This window comes from Pseudorca crassidens, chromosome 20 (assembly GCF_039906515.1).
Source record: "Pseudorca crassidens isolate mPseCra1 chromosome 20, mPseCra1.hap1, whole genome shotgun sequence".
NCBI classification, from domain to species: Eukaryota; Metazoa; Chordata; class Mammalia; order Artiodactyla; family Delphinidae; genus Pseudorca; species Pseudorca crassidens.
The window spans coordinates 26,368,287-26,385,846 of NC_090315.1; the positions used below are offsets into that span (position 1 = coordinate 26,368,287).

Here is a 17,560-nt window from a genome sequence, read left to right on the forward strand (position 1 = left end):
AGATGGATAAAGAGTTTGAATGACTTACCCAGAACTGAAATTTGAATCTAAGTCTGTGTGGATCTAAAGCCTATGACAAATCTTTAATAGCAAAACAGTACTAACTGCTATAGGGATTTGTAATAGATTTAAAATAAAAATTTACTTACTCTATAAGCCCTCAACTACTTTTATTGAGTTGGTGACTGATTTCAAACAGTGTTGTTGTTTTTTAACCATCTATTAAATTCCTTTTCTCTGCTGCCTTAACATTTCATCATGAAATATTCCACTTTTAAAACTGGCAGCTTATTTTGAAAAGATTATAAGAAATATGAGATGTAGGAGACTTAACTGACATCCTTAACCCATGCCAGATATAAGCAGATCTTTCTACTACTTCAAAGGACAATAGAAATCATCTGTATGAGGCAAAAAAAATCTTGATTTAAAAAATATGAACTAGGAGAGGACATAAAGAATTTTTATACATTTATTAATGAACGTTTAAGAAAAAATGTGTTTAAATAAATTTAGAGAGATCCCGGTCTCAAATGATGAGTCACAATTTGGAAGTAAGTTACAGTTTAAAAAACTGACTGAAAAATACAGATATGTGGCTGCAAAACGGTAAACATCTGGAGTAAGGGGAAAAATCAAAATCAAAGAGAAATCAAGGAGCTTATTCCGAGGAAATGACCTCCCAAAGTATTCAGAAACTTTACAATAGAATGACTTCATCCTAATAAAAACTATAATTTTTTTTTTACTTGATAAAGAGCTTTTCTGAAAAGCTGTCTTAATGCAAGAGATATTATTATATAGTGAATTTTGTATCGAAATGACCAATGCTTGGTTTTGATTTTTTCTGGAATCCATAAGCATTATATATTCTAGAATTATTGATATATATAATCAAATTTTTGACATGGATAATGAATTAGAAAATGGTCAGATAGTATAAAAATTCTAAAAACAATTAGGGAAACGCCATCATAAAATGCAGGGAGCAGAAAGAAAAGATTCACCATCAACATATTATTTGGTTTTAAAAAACCAAAACAATGCTGACCAGGAGGTCACTGTTGGAGACCATTAAGGGATGCTCACACAGTTTAAGAACTAATGCAGAAGAAGGGGTGTCTCACAGCTTGTGAGACAGAGCCAAGGATCACTTCCTAGCTCTACTACTTCTTAGTTTTGTACCCCTGGGCAAGTTTCTTAACATCTGAACCCCTGTTACCACATCTGTATAACGAGGATAAATAATATTGCTCACCTCAGAGAGGTTTGGGAGGATTAACTGAGATAAATGTAAAACACATTCTGTAAAAGAGTTCTGCCAAATAGTAAGAACAGTTAAGTATTATGAAAAAGAGATAAACAAGTATTTGAAAAATACCAAACTCCTGGACTTCCCTGGTGGTGCAGTGGTTAAGAATCTGCCTGCCAATGCAGGGGACATGGGTTCGATCCCTGGTCTTCGAAGATCCCACGTGCTGTGGAGCAACTAAGCCCACGCACCACAACTACTGTGCTTGTGCTCTAGAGACCACAAGCCACAAATACTGAGCCTGTGTGCCACAACTACTGAAAGCCTGAGCACCCTAGAGCCCACGTGCCGCAACTACTGAGCCTGCATGCTGCAACTTACTGAAGCCCGCGTGCCTACAGACCGTGCCCTCCAACAAGAGAAGCCACCGCAATGAGAAGCCCGTGTACTGCAACGAAGAGTAGCTCCTGTTTGCCTCAACTAGAGAAAGCCCGCGCGCAGCAACAAAGACCCAATAGAGCCAAAACAATGATAATAATAACAGTAAAATAAAATAAACAAAAAAAGAAAAATACCAAACTCCTAAATCCTTAAACTCTTAAATCCTTTGTCACTGATTACAAAACTCTGAAACTTTTCTACTGACTAAATTAAGAATACATTAGTTATTTGGGGTATAATGATAGGCAGGGGCAGGTTAGGTACAGATAATGTCCGTTTGTCTCAAGGTGTAACAGAGAATAAAAGGGTACTGACTTGCTAATGTGGAACAGAACAGGAAAATGGAATTGCTTTGTGAGAGCCGCTAAGGGAATGGATTGTTGTGGACAAGGGATATAGCAAAGGGTACTTTCATCCATCCATCCACTACCTATCTATCCGCCCAACCCATAGTGGGTGAAGGATAAGCACAGAGAGCTGTATACATACCTATATCCAGAAGCACACCTCTGCTTTTGCTTAACAATGGATGGGGCATTTAAACTGAATGAAAATGCAGAGTTGCAAAGAAAATGGGGTTGAAATGGAAGGCTGAGTTACTTGAAAATGGTGTAGGACATTTAGAAAGGGGATCTTCATAAATTATTCTCAGGCTCTGAGAGTATATTATTCTAATACTGCTCTGACTGATAGCAGGGAATTCCCCTCAGGTATAATATAGTAGAGAGGAATAAATTTCACTGTCTTTTAGTCTTTCCCAGGCTGCATGTAACTGGAAGATCTAAGAATAGGCAAGATCCTGCAATAATCACTTTCCTAGTACTGTGGCAATCAACCAACAAAGAGATGAAGTATGGTGAAGTTCACAGGTCAGTTACATGGATTGCTCCAGTTATCATAGATCCATTCTATTAATTAGGGCAGGCTTAGAGAGACAAGTGTCCCAATTAGCTGCAGGTTGTTTTAGATAAAGTATTAAAAATATCACCTGTTAAATTACAAAACAGCAATGTGATAATGTAAAATATAACATTATCCTATAAACTCTTTAAGTACTTTAAATTTAATATTCAAAGAAATAATTATATACTCATAATACCATGCACCTTAAAAAAAATTAAAAGAACAATGTAGCCTTGAGAATACAGTAAGTCAGAGAGATAGCTGTACTAAAAAAACCCTCTTACCTAGAAAGGCAATACTCTACCATATACAAACTTATACATAAAGACTTCATGGATTTAGGATCCTAGTTTTTCCTCATATTTGTAATCTTAAACAAAAGTTGTACAGCCTGATAGTCTTTAAATGCTGAGTATGTATAAAATCAAGACTCTGAAGTAGCAATTTTATAATTTGTATATAAATTACCATTTCCCATCAAAAAGCATTCAAGATATTTATCAAAATCACATCTGGCATCTGTGACTCACCAAGAGAGATGCCTCACAGTCTTTGCTAGAAGTAAAACTCAGGGACTAATCACTTTTGCTATGGCAACCGTTGCAGTGTGATCGCCAAAGTGACATGGAATGGAAAGAAAATACTAACAAACTAGACATATATTAGAAGAATATTCTAAGACTGTCTACTCACTTCCCGTGAATTATGGCAATGTGTGCATATAAAATATTTCGGTTTCACCCCAAATTTAGAATAGTATGGTCTTTCTTTGGTGCCACAGGGGCAGGTCAGCCTGCCAGGTTAGAAAGAACTATTTAAATTGGTTGCTGTTTCTTTGATCTTTCAGTACAAACTGACACTAGAAAGATCCAAAAGGATATTCAGAATCTGTGCAAATACAATGGTCTGTTTAAACGTTAAATAATATAAATTCTATAGCTAATGTATGTTGTCAGAATTCAGGAATTAGAAAAATGGAAATAGGAAACTAACAATTAAAATTTATAAGGACCTAGGATGTCTCCTACTGAAATCAGCATCCATCTATTTTAGAGATTAAGAACAATTTTTAGTTCAATCACTTAACTTTAATCAAAATGGGCAAAAGTAATGTTAGATCAGTTCTCATCATGTGAATGACACTAAGAAGCTTGGGTTTAGGATAATGGCTGAAGATATTTAAGACATGTCCTAAATTTGGGCTCAATTCTTAAAAACCAATTGGTTTAATCAATTAATACATTTTAAAATTAAATTATTCATTCAAAATTATTCATTATTTACAATGTGACTGGCACTGCTTCAAGGCATGAGATATAGCAGTGAAGAAAACACACCAATGGAGTACATGAGTGAAAACACAGTATATCAGATAGTGACAAATGCTACGGAGAAAAGTAAAGAGGGAAAGGGGCCAGGAGTGCTGGGGGCAGGGGTTACAATTTTAAATAGAGTGGTCAAGGAGGGCCTCTTGGAGAAGATGACATTTTAGCAAGACTATAAGGTAGTGAGGGAGTGAGCCATGGGAATATCTGGAGTAAGAGCATTCCATGCAGAAGAAAAAGCCCTTAGGGCGACAGTGCCTGGCCTGTTTGAAGAACAGCAAAGAGACCACTGTGGCTGGAATAATTTACATTTGTAGTGTTAGGAAGAAAGGTGGGATACTTTGAGCAGGTACTCCTTTATTTATCCATTATCCATTTTCTAAAAGGTATTTAAACAAGGATATGCTGATATCCAACTCTATGTCTCTTCAGAGTTTGTATCTTGCACTTGTATAACATTTTAGTGTCCAATAGATATCTCAAACTTAATAGGTCCAAAATATTGTGGGATTAATTACATATCCTCTTAAGTCTCCTTGAAGCTCCCAATTATCTAGAAAAACCCCCAAATTCCTTACCTTGGTTCTCAAGTCCCTGAAGACTTGGCCAAGTGCCATCCTTCTTTTTGTACTTTGAACATTCATTTAGGTGTTATCTCTGCTTGAAACAGTCTTCCAAGATCTTCCTGTGACTTCATTCAACTCGAAGGTGAAATATGACCTCCAATCAGCTACAGAAAATAGGCCTTCTCACTTCCTCTTATAGTACTTTTATCTGCTCAAAGCTCTTAACACTTTCTAAAAATACCTAATTTACTTCTTGTTGTTTTCCCTTCCTCAACAGAGTTTAAACTCCATGAGAGCAAGGTTCTTGTATGCTTCATTCATGGCTACATGCCAAGCATCCAGAATCGTCTAAATAGTAGGCGCTGAAAACAAGTATTTCTTGAATAGGTTAATGAACATCTTGTACATCTTCCAGTACAAAAGAGGAAGAAAACTGAATGGGAGAAAAACTGATCACTCCACAATTTTAAAGAATAGAATAAACTATTTGAACTGATATGTCTGTACCATAAAATTCATGGTATTTTATGAATTATATTTCAAAGTATCATATTTCAAATTCCTTGAATCCAGCACTTACATCCAGTTGTCCATATTCCATATATTAAAGTATTTTGTATTTATATTTACTTAATAATTTCTGACTGGTGATGAAGGTGCTATATTAGTACATTTAAGAGAGACTATCTGAAAATTTTATCTTATTGACTAATGTCAACTGGAATTCAGTGTCCCTTTTAATGAAAAAATAAATAAGGCTACTTAACAAGAGAACAACCAATTTTCAACTATAGGAAACAAACGAACAAACAAAAGTCCACTATTAAGTCTTTGGAATGAAAAGCAGTCTTAAATGACTCAAAAAAATGAGACCAAGCCCAGAAAGCATAATACTTAGAACTCCCCCCTATACAGCCACTTTTGTAATATAATGATCTGTCTATTTGAAGGTATTTGATCTTTAAAATACTTACATATAAGAGAATGTGAGTGGGGTACTTTCACACCCCATTTACACCAATGGACAGATCATCCAGACAGAAAATTAATAAGGAAACACAAGCCTTAAATGACGCATTAGACCAGATAGACTTAACTGATAGTTATAGGACATTCCATCCAAAAGCAGCAGAATACACTTTCTTCTCAAGTGCATACAGAACATTCTTCAGGATAGATCACATCTTGGGTCACAAATAAAGCCTCGGTAAATTTAAGAAAATTGAAATCATATCAAGCATCTTTTCTGACCACACTACTGGATTAGAAGTCAATTACAGGAAAAAAACTAAAAATCACAAACACACGGAGGTTAAACAATATAAATAAATAAATAACCAATGGTTCACTGAAGAAATCAAAGAAGAAATAAAAAACAAACCTACAGACAAATGACAACAAAAACACGATGATCCAAAAGCTATGGATGCAGCAAAAGCAGTTATAATAGCGAAGTTTAAAGCAATATAATCTTGCCTCAAGAAACAAGAAAAATCTCAAATAAACAACCTAAGCTTACACCTAAAGGAACTAGAGAAAGGAGAACAAAACAAACCCAAAGTTAGTAGATGGAAAGAAACCATAAAAATCAGAGCAGAAATAAAAGAAATAGAAATGAAGAAAACAAGAGCAAAAATCAATGAAACTAAAAGCTGGTTCTTTGAGAAGAGAAACAAAATTGATAAACCTTTAGTCAGACTCATCAAGAAAAAAAGGGAGAGGATTCAAGTCAATAAAATCAGAAATGAAAAAGGAGAAAAAACAATTGACATCACAGAAATACAAAGGATCATAAGAGACTACTACAAGCAACTGTATGCAAATAAAATGGACAACCTCCAAGAAATGGACAAATTCTTAAAAGGTATAACCGTCCAAGACTGAACCAGGAAGAAATAGAAAATATAAACAGACCAATCAGAAGTACTGAAATTGAAACTGCAATTAAAAATCTTCTAACAAACAAAAGTCCAGGACTAGGTGGCTTCACAGATGAATTCTATCAAACATTCAGAGAAGAGTTAACACCTATACTTCTCAAACTCTTCCAGAAAATTGCAGAAGAAGGAATACTCCCAAGCTCATTCTACGAATCCACAATCACCATGATACCAAAACCAGAAAAAGATATAACAAAAAAAGAAAATTACAGACCAATATCACTGATGTACACAGACACAAATATCCTCAAGGATATACTAGCAAACAGAATCCAACAACATATTAAAAGGATCATACACCATGATAAAGTGGGATTTTATCCCAGGGATGCAAGCATTCCTCAATATACACAAATCAATCAATATGATACACCATGTTAACAAATTAAACAATAAGAACCATATGATCATCTCAATACATAATGAAAAAGCTTTTGACAAAATTCAATACCCATTTATAATAAAACCTCTCCAGAAAGTGGGCACAGAGGGAACCTACCTCAACATAATAAAGGCCATATATGACAAATCAACAGCAAACATCATTCTCAATGGTGAAAAACTGAAAGCACTTCCTCTAAGGTCAGGAAGAAGACAAGAATGTCCACTCTAACCACTATTATTCAACATAATTTTGGAAGTCCTAGCCATGGCAATCAGAGAAGAAAAAGAAATAAAAGGAATACAAATTGGAAAAGAAGAAGTAAAACTGTCACTGTTGGCAGATGAGATGATAATATGCACAGAGAATCCTAAAGATGCTACCAGAAAACTGCTAGAGCTAATTAATGAATCTGGTAAAGTTGCAGGATATAAAATTAATACACAGAAATATGTTGCATTCCTATAGACTAACAACAAAAGATCAGAAAGAGAAATTAAGGAATCAATCCCATTTACCATCGCATTAAAAAGAATAAAGTACCTAGGAATAAACCTACTTAGGAGGCAAAAGACCTGTACTCAGAAAACTATAAGGTACCAATGAAAGAAGTAAAAGATGACACAAACAGATGGAGAGATATACCATGTTCTTGGATTGGAGGATTGAATATTGTGAAAATGACTGTACTACCCAAAGCAATCTACAGATTCAATGCAATGCCTATCAAGTTACCAATATCACTTTTCACAGAATTGGAACAAAAATTTTTACAATTTGTATGGAAACACAAAAGACACCAGTCACAGCAATCTTGAGAAAGAAAAATGGAGCTGGAGGAATCAGGCTCCCCGACTTCAGATTATATACTATAAAGCTACAGTCAACAAAACAGTGTGGTACTGGCACAAAAACAGAAATATAGATCAATGGAGCAGGATAGAAACCCCAGATATAAACCCACGCACCTATGGTCACCTAATCTATGACGAAAGAGGCAAGAATATACAATGGAGAAAAGACAGTCTCTTCAATAAGTGGTGTCGGGAAATCTGGACACCTACATGTAAAAAAATGAAATTAGAATACTCCCTTACACCATACACAAAAATAAACTCAAAATGGATTAAAGACCTAAATGTAAGGCCAGACACTATGAAACTTTTAAAGGAAAACATAGGCAGAACACTCTTTGACATAAATCGCAGCAAGGTCTCTATTGATCCACCTCCTAGAGTAATGAAAATAAAAACAAAAATTAAAACATGGATCTAATTAAAAAAATAAAAAATGAATCTAATTAAACATAAAAACAAAAATAAAAAAATGGATCTAATTAAAAATTAAAAAATGGATCTAATTTCTTTTTCCACAGCAAAGGAAACCATAAACAAAACAAAAAGATAACCCTCAGAATGAGAGAAAATATTTGCAAACAAAGCAACCAAAAAGAGATTAATCTCCAAAATATACAAAAAGCTCATGCAGCTCAATATCAAGGAAACAAACAATCCAATCAAAAAATGGGCAAAAGATCTAAATAGACATTTCTCCAAAGAAGACATACAGATGGCCAAAAAGCACATGAAAAGATGGTCAACATCACTAATTATTAGAGAAATTCAAATCAAAACTACAGTGAAGTATCACCTCACACTGTCAGAATGGCAATCATTAAAAAATTTACAAATAATAAATGATGGAGAGGGTGTGGAGAAAAGGGAACCCTCCTACGGTGTTGGTGGGAATGTAAATTCGTACAGTCACTATGGAGAACAGTATGGAGGTTCCTTAAAAAACTAAAAATAGAGCTACCATATGACCCTGCAATCCTACTCCTGGTATATATCTGGAGAAAAACATGGTCCAAAAGGACATGCACCCCAATGTTCACTGCAGCACTGTTTACAATAGCCAAGACATGGAACCTAAATGTCCGTCGACAGAGGAATGGATAAAGAAGATGTGGTACATATATAAAATGGAATACTACTCAGCCATAAAAAAGGGAGGAAATAATGCCATTTGTAGCAACATGGATGGACCTAGAGATTGTCATACTGAGTGAAGTACGACAGACACAGAAAGACAAATATCATGTGATATCACTTATATGTGTAATCTAAAAAAACAGTACAAATGAACTTATTTACGAAACAGAAGTAGAGTCACACATGTAGAAAACAAACTTATGGTTAGCAGATAAGGGGGGAAGGATAAATTGGGAGATTGGGATTGACATATACACACTACTCTATATAAATAGATAACTAATAAGAACCTACTGTACAGCACAAGGAACTGTACCCAATACTCTGTAATGGCCTATATGGGAAAAGAATCTAGAAAAAGAGTGGATATATGTATATGTAAAACTGATTCACTTTTCTGTATACCTGAATCTAACACAACATTTTAAATCAACTATACTCCAATAAAAATTAAAAAAAAAACAATAGAAGAGAATATGAACATTTAATTACCCATTAGCATTTAGGCTAAATATAAGTTTTAAATTTCCATACATGGCTCACGTGATTTTCTTTTATTTCCAGATCAAAACTAACAAGAAGCAATTTTAATTCATCAAATTGTTACTGAATATACCCAACTGTAAAACAAGAGGAAGGAAAACTGCTGTTATTTTGAACTATTTCAGCTGTACCACAGTTAATTTGGAATTTTAATCTGAATTTTTATCAAGCAGCATAAAAACTTCATAAAATAACTTGCTTGTGGGGTTTTTCTCCCTTTAAACGTCATTTATTATCTACTGTACTAGGCCATTGGGATACTCAATTGAATAAGATTTGGTTTCAATCATAAGTGATACTATTTATGGGGTTCAATACTTTCCGATATGTTAGTAACTTTCACGGATGACAAAGTTTCCTATTTTCATTAACTCCTTTATCACTTATAGGATTATTTAGGCCTAATTTACAATTCCCAGGTTTCACCAACATGCCAGTATTCTTTCTTCACTTGAAGAATAAAGTGTGATCTCTTTATGATGATCTGATAAACAAGATTTAGATTGGGATATATAAATTTATGTATTTTATGAGATTTAAAATATGATTCAATCTATAGAAAATGCTGACGTTCTGTTAAGGTTTCTGTTCTCCCTTCAGTTTTGCAGCTTTTTATTGATTTCTATTACATCTGGCATTGCATACAAAATTAATGTTTTCTCTAAGTGTGGTTGTATATAACTTTTTTTGATAGAAAAAAATGTACCTTATTTTTCTTGACTTTTATTTTGTTTTTTGCAGTACGCGGGCCTCTCACTGTTGTGGCCTCTCCCGTTGTGGAGCACAGGTTCCGGACGCGCAGGCTCAGTGGCCATGGTTCACGGGCCCAGCCGCTCCGCGGCATGTGGGATCTTCCCGGACCGGGGCACGAACCTGTGTCCCCTGCATGGGCAGGTGGACTCTCAACCACTGCACCACCAGGGAAGCCTGACTTTATGTCCTATGTAGTTTAACAGATACTACCTTATTTGCTGAAATTCTAAACACCTTGATATTCTAAGCCTACCTAGAAAAACACTCAACTTTAACATACAGTTTAAAAGAGTGATATAATAGGGTAAGGCACAACATGTTTTCTAGAAGATGACTGTTTAAGTATTAGAGGCATTTATGGGTTGCAGATCTCCCAAGTGTGAGGCCAGGGCCCAGCTAATAACCAACAGCAGCTACTACTTATTAGCTGATTTCTAAGGCTCAGGAAATGCTAAAGAGCTCTGTAAATGACACCTTTTTGGGCCACTAGTGCCCTGCTAAACTGTAAATCCAAAGGCCTTTTTGTGGTCATCCTTGTACATCACATTTTAATATCATCAATATTTTCTGACCACATTTTAGCACTCTTTTTTTCTCCCTCCTTATTCGTGTCAAACTCTATTCACACTCTCCTTCTTGGAGGGCTCATTCAGTTCTTGATCTCTTAGCTCTTGAAGGACTTTCAAACTTGCTTTGGTTTTATTACTAAACTTATGTTTCATAAATGTTCCAGCTTGTTGTCTTACTAGCATTGTTAAAGTAATGACTCTAAAGTATCTTAATATCCAAACCAGTTTTCTCTCCTGATTACCTATCTCTATGAAAAATGGTAGATATGAAAAATGGTAGAGAAAATAATGATTCTTCTAGTTATTCAGAGGCAAGTTGTTTTTTTTTTTTTTTTTTAATCCTTCTATTGTCAAACCAACCAGTACATTTACTGATTATTTCTTTGCAAAGTTTCTCCCAACTGTCCCTCCAATTATTGATGTAGTTAGCTCATGCTCACACCACCTCATGCCCGACCTGTCTCCTGATTGGTTTCCATCCTTAGGAGATCGAGTATTTCAAAACTGTTTAAATCTACCCTGTCTTTTTTTTTTTTTTTTAATTAGGGTATAGTTACTTTACAATGTTGTGTTAGTTTCTGCTGTATGATGAAGTAAATCAGCTATATGTATACATATATCCCCTCACTCTTGGACCTCCCTCCCACCACTCCCCATCCCATTCCATCTAGGTCACCACAGAGCACCAAGCTGAGCTCCCTGCGCTATACAGCAGGTTCTCACTAGCTATCTATTTTGCACACGGCAGTGCATATACGTCAATCCCAATTTCCCCATTCATCCCACCCCTGTGTCTACAGGTACGTTCCCTACGTCTGTGTCTCTATTCCTGCCCTGCAAATAGGTTCATCTGTACCATTTTTCTAGATTCCACCTACATGTGTTAATATTTTTTTTCTCTTTCTGACTTACTTCACTCTGTATGACAGACTCTGGTCCATCCATCTCAACAAATGACCCAATTTTGTTCCTTTTTATGGCTGAGTAATATTCCATTGTATATATGAACCACATCTTCTGAAATCCACCTCTCTTTTGATATGAAAATCTCAGGTATCTCAGAGATTCTAATAAACTCCCCCTGACTTCCTATTCCATGTCCCAGAAGCATTACCTTCTGCATATCCCATCAGACCAGAAGATTTTGTTTTACTTTCTGAAGTTAATTTAAAAAGGTACAGTTGGCCCTACATATCCATGGGTTCTGCATCCATTCAATCAACTGTAGAAGCCACAGAAATGGAGGGCTGACTGTACCATGTAATTTTCTACACTATAAGGGACTTGAATATCCTCGGATTTGGGTATCTGGCAGTAGCTGGTGGGAACTGGTGATGGTGGGGTGGTCCTAGAACCAATCCCCTGTGGATACCTAGGGACTACTACTGTATCTACAAAGCTGTAGGAGTTAAAGACTGTGTGTAAGTACATGACCTTCTCTGAAGGAGTTGTTCATGCAACTCAGAGGATAGGATAAATTATATATGAACTCAGAGGTAATACGACAGAAATATCTAAACACTTTAAGTACATACTTTGGTTTCTTTCTTGCCATAGTTGACTATTATCCTTCTATATTTTACTTTTTCATTACTAAATTAATCTAACCACATAGCAGAAAATTTGGAAAACAGGTAATAAGATAACCTATTTTCCGACTTCAACGCAACCATTATCATCATTTTGATATATTTTGCTCTAGTCTTATTTTTTTTTAATGATCATACTGTACAACATACTGTTCTGCTTTTTTCTCCTAACAGAATCTTCATAACTCCCATTTTATTGGCTGTGTAACATTTCATAGAGTTTTATTTAGGTGATTTCTGGGAAAGTATTTGTTTGTCTTATAAAGGGAATAAATAATGTTATCATAAGTCTGAATAATTATTTCCTTGTTTTATTAGCTAGAAGTTCCTGATTTGTTTGATTTCAAACCATCCTACCTCCCTTTCACTATACCAGCACAGCCTTCTTTAAGAGTAGGTTTTTTGATATCTTTTAAAAAATATTTTACGTTAGAAACTAAAAACTTCATCATAGGTAAAAAACTTCTGTTCCTAGACAACGCAGGTGAGCTGGGAGCCATTTAAACATTCCTTTTTGGTACAGGAGTCTTCCTGTGAGCTATATCATTTATTCATGCATGTGCTTCAAGCATGTACTTTTTCTTAACCAAACAAATGGTGAATTTCTGATATCACTCTGACTTCCTGGCTGTCAGTCACTTCCCTTGCCTTGGTTCAAAAGGAGTGGGAGGGGTGGTGGATGGAGGGCAGGATGTAATTTACAGACATATTCAAATGTATAGGAAAATGCATATTTTTATATATTAATATTCATAACCTTATTCAATGCCATCTGTTTGGACTCATAAGCAGTCTTGTTTTTTGATAATACCCAGCTAAAAATACATCAAGTTTTAAAAAGACAGTGTGGGCTATTTCTTTAAAATTTACTGATCTATTAAAAAAGTTTACTGATATACTCACCTAAAGTTATTAAAAATAGGGGAGAAATAGTTATGTTTAATTGACTATATCCTATATTCTGCACATTGAAAAAATACAAACATGTAAATTAAATGTCTATGTGTATGGTTAGCACAATTAAAAAAAATCTTTAAGTAAAGCTACTAATAACTTTGTTACAAGCAAAGCACTTCATCATACAAAACACACAATAATAAAACAAATATCTTCAATTTGGAGGATCCTAACCAGGGGTTAAGGGAGGTCTGTGAGCCTCCTGAGAATTATATACTGCATATATACTTCTTTCCCTAGAGAGAGACTTGCAAAGGGATTTGTCATTAATCCAGCTAATCAAGTCCATAAGCAAATTAAAAGAAAAATTCATGTATCCTAACACTTGACTATTTGCATTAAAGACTATAAATCAGGCCCCAGAAATTTGCTCAAAATCAAAGTAATAGTCAATGTAATAAAACTAAAATACAGTACAACAGAGATTCATGTTGAAATTTTCATCAAATAACACTATCAAACCTCCTGCTTTAGTTGTCATGGGACACGTCTCTATGACATTGAACAATGAGTTGATTTAGTCAGCAGAGCAAAAAGCAGCAACAACAAGACCAAACAAGTCCAGTGAAAAGACTGAGATTATACAATAATTTCCTGTGCACTTACTCTGTGCCTGACGCTGTGCTTTACTCACATTGTGTTATTCACAATAGCCTTGTGAGATGGTTATAATCATCATCCTCATTTTACAAATGAAGAAACTGAGGCCTCTGGAGGTGGTAATATGTCACCTGCATTTTGAGGAACAGGGCTGAGATGTTTGTTGGTAGAATGAAGGAAAAGCAGGATGGGAGCGAACTTTGGACTCAGGTAGTGGTCATCTAGACCACTTTTCCATCTGACACCAAAATCCTTTTAATAATAACCCTGACAAATGATGAAAGAGCCATATATGCTTTGGAAGTTCTGAACTTGATTTATTGTGTAGAATCTTTTGGAAAACAGAGATTCATAACAGATGCTACTCTTTGGAATTAAGATATAAACAAAAATGTTTTTTAATATTCAAGTAGTTTGAAGAGATCAGGTTAATTTCTTCAATATTTTTGTTCTACAGTGTGGATATACATAAAAATGTCATGATAATTACTATTTGGTATTCTCTAGAAGAGCCTCAGTAGACATCCTTGTTTTTGCATGTTACTCCTGCAAACAGGAGTCCCTTAAATTCAAACTATAATTTAAACACACGTCATAAATTGCTCCTTATTGTATTAAAGAATTGACCACATGCCATGTATAATACTAGGACAGGCATCTTTTAAATCAGTAATAGCTCTGAAGACACTAAAGTTACTTTTAGATATGGGGAATTAATATGACTAGGTCAGAGAGACGGGGAGACTTTCAAAGACAAAAACAATCTTACCAAAGTCGGCAAATGCTGACTGTCCAACTACCATCATATTTTGAGGTTTTTCAAATACAGTACTGAGAGAGAAATTTCCATCCTGTTAAAGGCAGAAAGTTTTGGATTAGACCATCATAATCCATTCATTTGTCAAATGTGAAACAAAGCATTTTAACTAAAGCAGAAAAATAAATAATTTAAGACTTTTGTTGTACTGCAAAAAATTATCCCAATTTTCTGTTCCACTTTTCTCATAAAATGAAAGAAACTGCTGTGAGTTGAAGATGTGCATTTGGAGTGCTTTCCTTGCTGTCAATTCAGGTATGGTATGTTTTACTAAATCATCATCATAATTTCAGACAGAATGAGTGTCTTCTACTTTCAAGTACTGTGGAAGGTTTGGGGAATATAAAGAAGCCCAAAACATAGTTCCTACCTTCAAAGAGCTTACAGTCCAGTTGGGAGATAAAATATAAGTCAGGAAAACAGAATTTCTGAAGGTAACATATAAGTGGTATAAGTAGGAAAGACACTATGTTTTACAGATTTCAAGGAAGATGATTCTGTTGGGGGTTAATTAGGAACAGATATTCAAATGAAATGAGAATTACACTCATCCTTAAATGGCCCATTCATTATCAACCCAAGTTTATGTATCAATCAGAAAGGGAGCAAAGGAGTACAACAGCTGCCATGTACTAACCAGAGGTGGATAAGCTAAACAAAAAAGGAGAACCCATTAGAGATCATTTGTTTCAGTTACTCTTACCAAAATGGAATGTCTGGCTTACAAAAATAATATACATTTCTTTAAATTACTGCCTTTCTTTTCTATAATTTTAGATTACTACACAAGAAAAAAACCTCAAAACTCTGCATTTGGGTTTTGAGCTCTCAGCTTTAGAGCTCTCTTCTTATCACTGATTTCTCTATTCACTATTCGATATACTGACCCTGATTCCTACATACTTTATATAGGATACCTATATATTTTAAAATATTAAACAATTTTAAAACATTTTTCTTCTTTGTTCCTCTAAGGATACTGCATATCTGCAAGGTAGTTTCTTAAGAAATTATTTCTAACATTTACAGAGAAATGCATTGCTACACTGAAAGCATGAAGACTACATGCTTGAGAAACATGAATAAGTAAAATTTGCCTTGTGACAGGCAGTTTTCCAACCATTTTAATACACCATCATCCACATGCAGAAACATGTTTCTCCTACCTACCATTATTAAAGTATCTGATATATTTTTGAATGATTTTTCTACGGAAATCTTATTTACTTGTCTTAAAACTTAGGATTCCCCTCCAGTCTTACTTAGTACCTGAAATTACACTAGAGATGCATCAAAATTGCCAAATTTCTGACAAGTGTCAAGTGAATTTGCATTCTAGAAAGATTACAGCATCAGGTACAAAGTGGACATAATTATTCTTGAATGAATGGAAAAATCTCTCTTAAAATACATCTGCCTCATCTAACATAAAGCTGAACATCAACCTATTAAATGACTCAAGTGAATGAATTACCCCAGTGAAGTACTGTTAAACTCAATAAAATATATTTAGAAATGTTTCCAGATACAGGCATACTTTAGAGATATTGTAGTCCAGAACACCACAATAAAGTGAGTATTGCAATAAAGCAAGTCACAGGAATATTCTGGTTTCCCAGTGCATATAAAAGTTATTTTTATACTATACTGTAGTCTATCAAGTGTGCAAAAGCATTATGCCTAAAAAAATGGGCATACCTTAATTAAAAAATACTTTATTGCTGAAAAAAAGTGCTGTCATCCTAAGCCTTCAGCAAGTTGTAATCTTTTTGCAATAGTAACATCAAAGATCAATAATCACAGATCACCATAATAAATATAATACTATGGAAAAAGTTTGAAATATTGTCAGAATTACAAAAAGTGACACAGAAAACAAGAAGTGACCAAATACTGCTGGAAAAATGGTGCTGATATACTTGCTTGACACAGGGCCGCCACAAACCTTCAATTTGTAAGAAAAAAAAAAAAAGCACTATCTGTGAAGTGTAATAAAGTGCAGCACAATAAAACAGGTATGCCTGTATAACTTCATGATGCATCTCCACCAAGAAACACTGAATACTCCCCAGGTGACAGCCTCCCATTTCTAAGATGCCACATTCACCATGAATCTCAGTATAAGAAGAACAAAACCCTCTTCTAACTGTAAGAAAAAGAGAATCATATATTCTTGCTACAGTGAGAGCGTGCAGAATACATTATATATATGACATAATTGGGGGAAAAGATAACACTTTATTGAATTTATCTTTCCATCATTATCATTGCTTATTCTTTACTCCATTTGGCAGTACAAACCTATAGGACTTAATTTCAGTGTCATGTACATATTTAGTATTTGATTAAAATGATTCAATAAACTTAATCATCACTATGTTATTACTCTTATTAGATGACATATTTTAAAGTGATGCATGCCTACACTTATTTTCAAAGATGAAGCTGCTTTGTACCTATTTAATGTAGGAAAGACAAACGTGATCAATACTCTTTTAAACTGAGAGAGTAGAACAGTCTGGTAGAAAGGGAAGTAGACATGTAGTTAGATGACGTGGTTCTAGACCTTTCATTGCTAAGTTGTATCACTTTGGAACAGCCACTTACTGCTCTGGGTCTCTGTTCTTCAACTGTTCGAAGGGGATAAATGTACTGTGTACTTGCAGGGTTCTAGAGAGGATCAATGGAATGAAACTTTAGGAAGAGTTCTGCAAAATGTAAAGTTATCAGGCACTTTTAAGGTATTTTTATATAATGTCAGTCCTGTGCTTCTGAGCTGCAAGTACTTTTTTCATGAGCTGCTATTTGAGACCACTCCACTCTGTCCCATTCATTACCATGCTGTTCTTACTTGCCTTCATTGTAGTCCTGCAATCCAAAATTGGGCCAACCCACTGCTACAATTATAACTATGTCTTTTACCTTTTCTTCC

At 34.8% G+C, this 17,560-nt stretch overlaps 1 protein-coding gene and 1 long non-coding RNA gene across 2 annotated transcripts in view; both read right to left on the reverse strand.

Moving 5' to 3' along the window:
- Positions 1–8,244, reverse strand: part of LOC137214404 (uncharacterized) — a 31,904-nt gene extending 23,660 nt beyond the window's left edge. Inside the window, exon 1 of the long non-coding RNA XR_010938892.1 lies at positions 4,500–8,244. This is a non-coding gene — a long non-coding RNA (uncharacterized lncRNA). The remainder of the gene's footprint in view (positions 1–4,499) is intronic.
- The window catches only part of ITFG1 (integrin alpha FG-GAP repeat containing 1), a 236,755-nt gene that overhangs the window by 145,871 nt on the left and 73,324 nt on the right, over positions 1–17,560 (reverse strand). Inside the window, exon 8 of the mRNA XM_067718121.1 lies at positions 14,581–14,662. Within this exon, the coding sequence (XP_067574222.1) occupies positions 14,581–14,662 (82 nt within the window). The remainder of the gene's footprint in view (positions 1–14,580; positions 14,663–17,560) is intronic.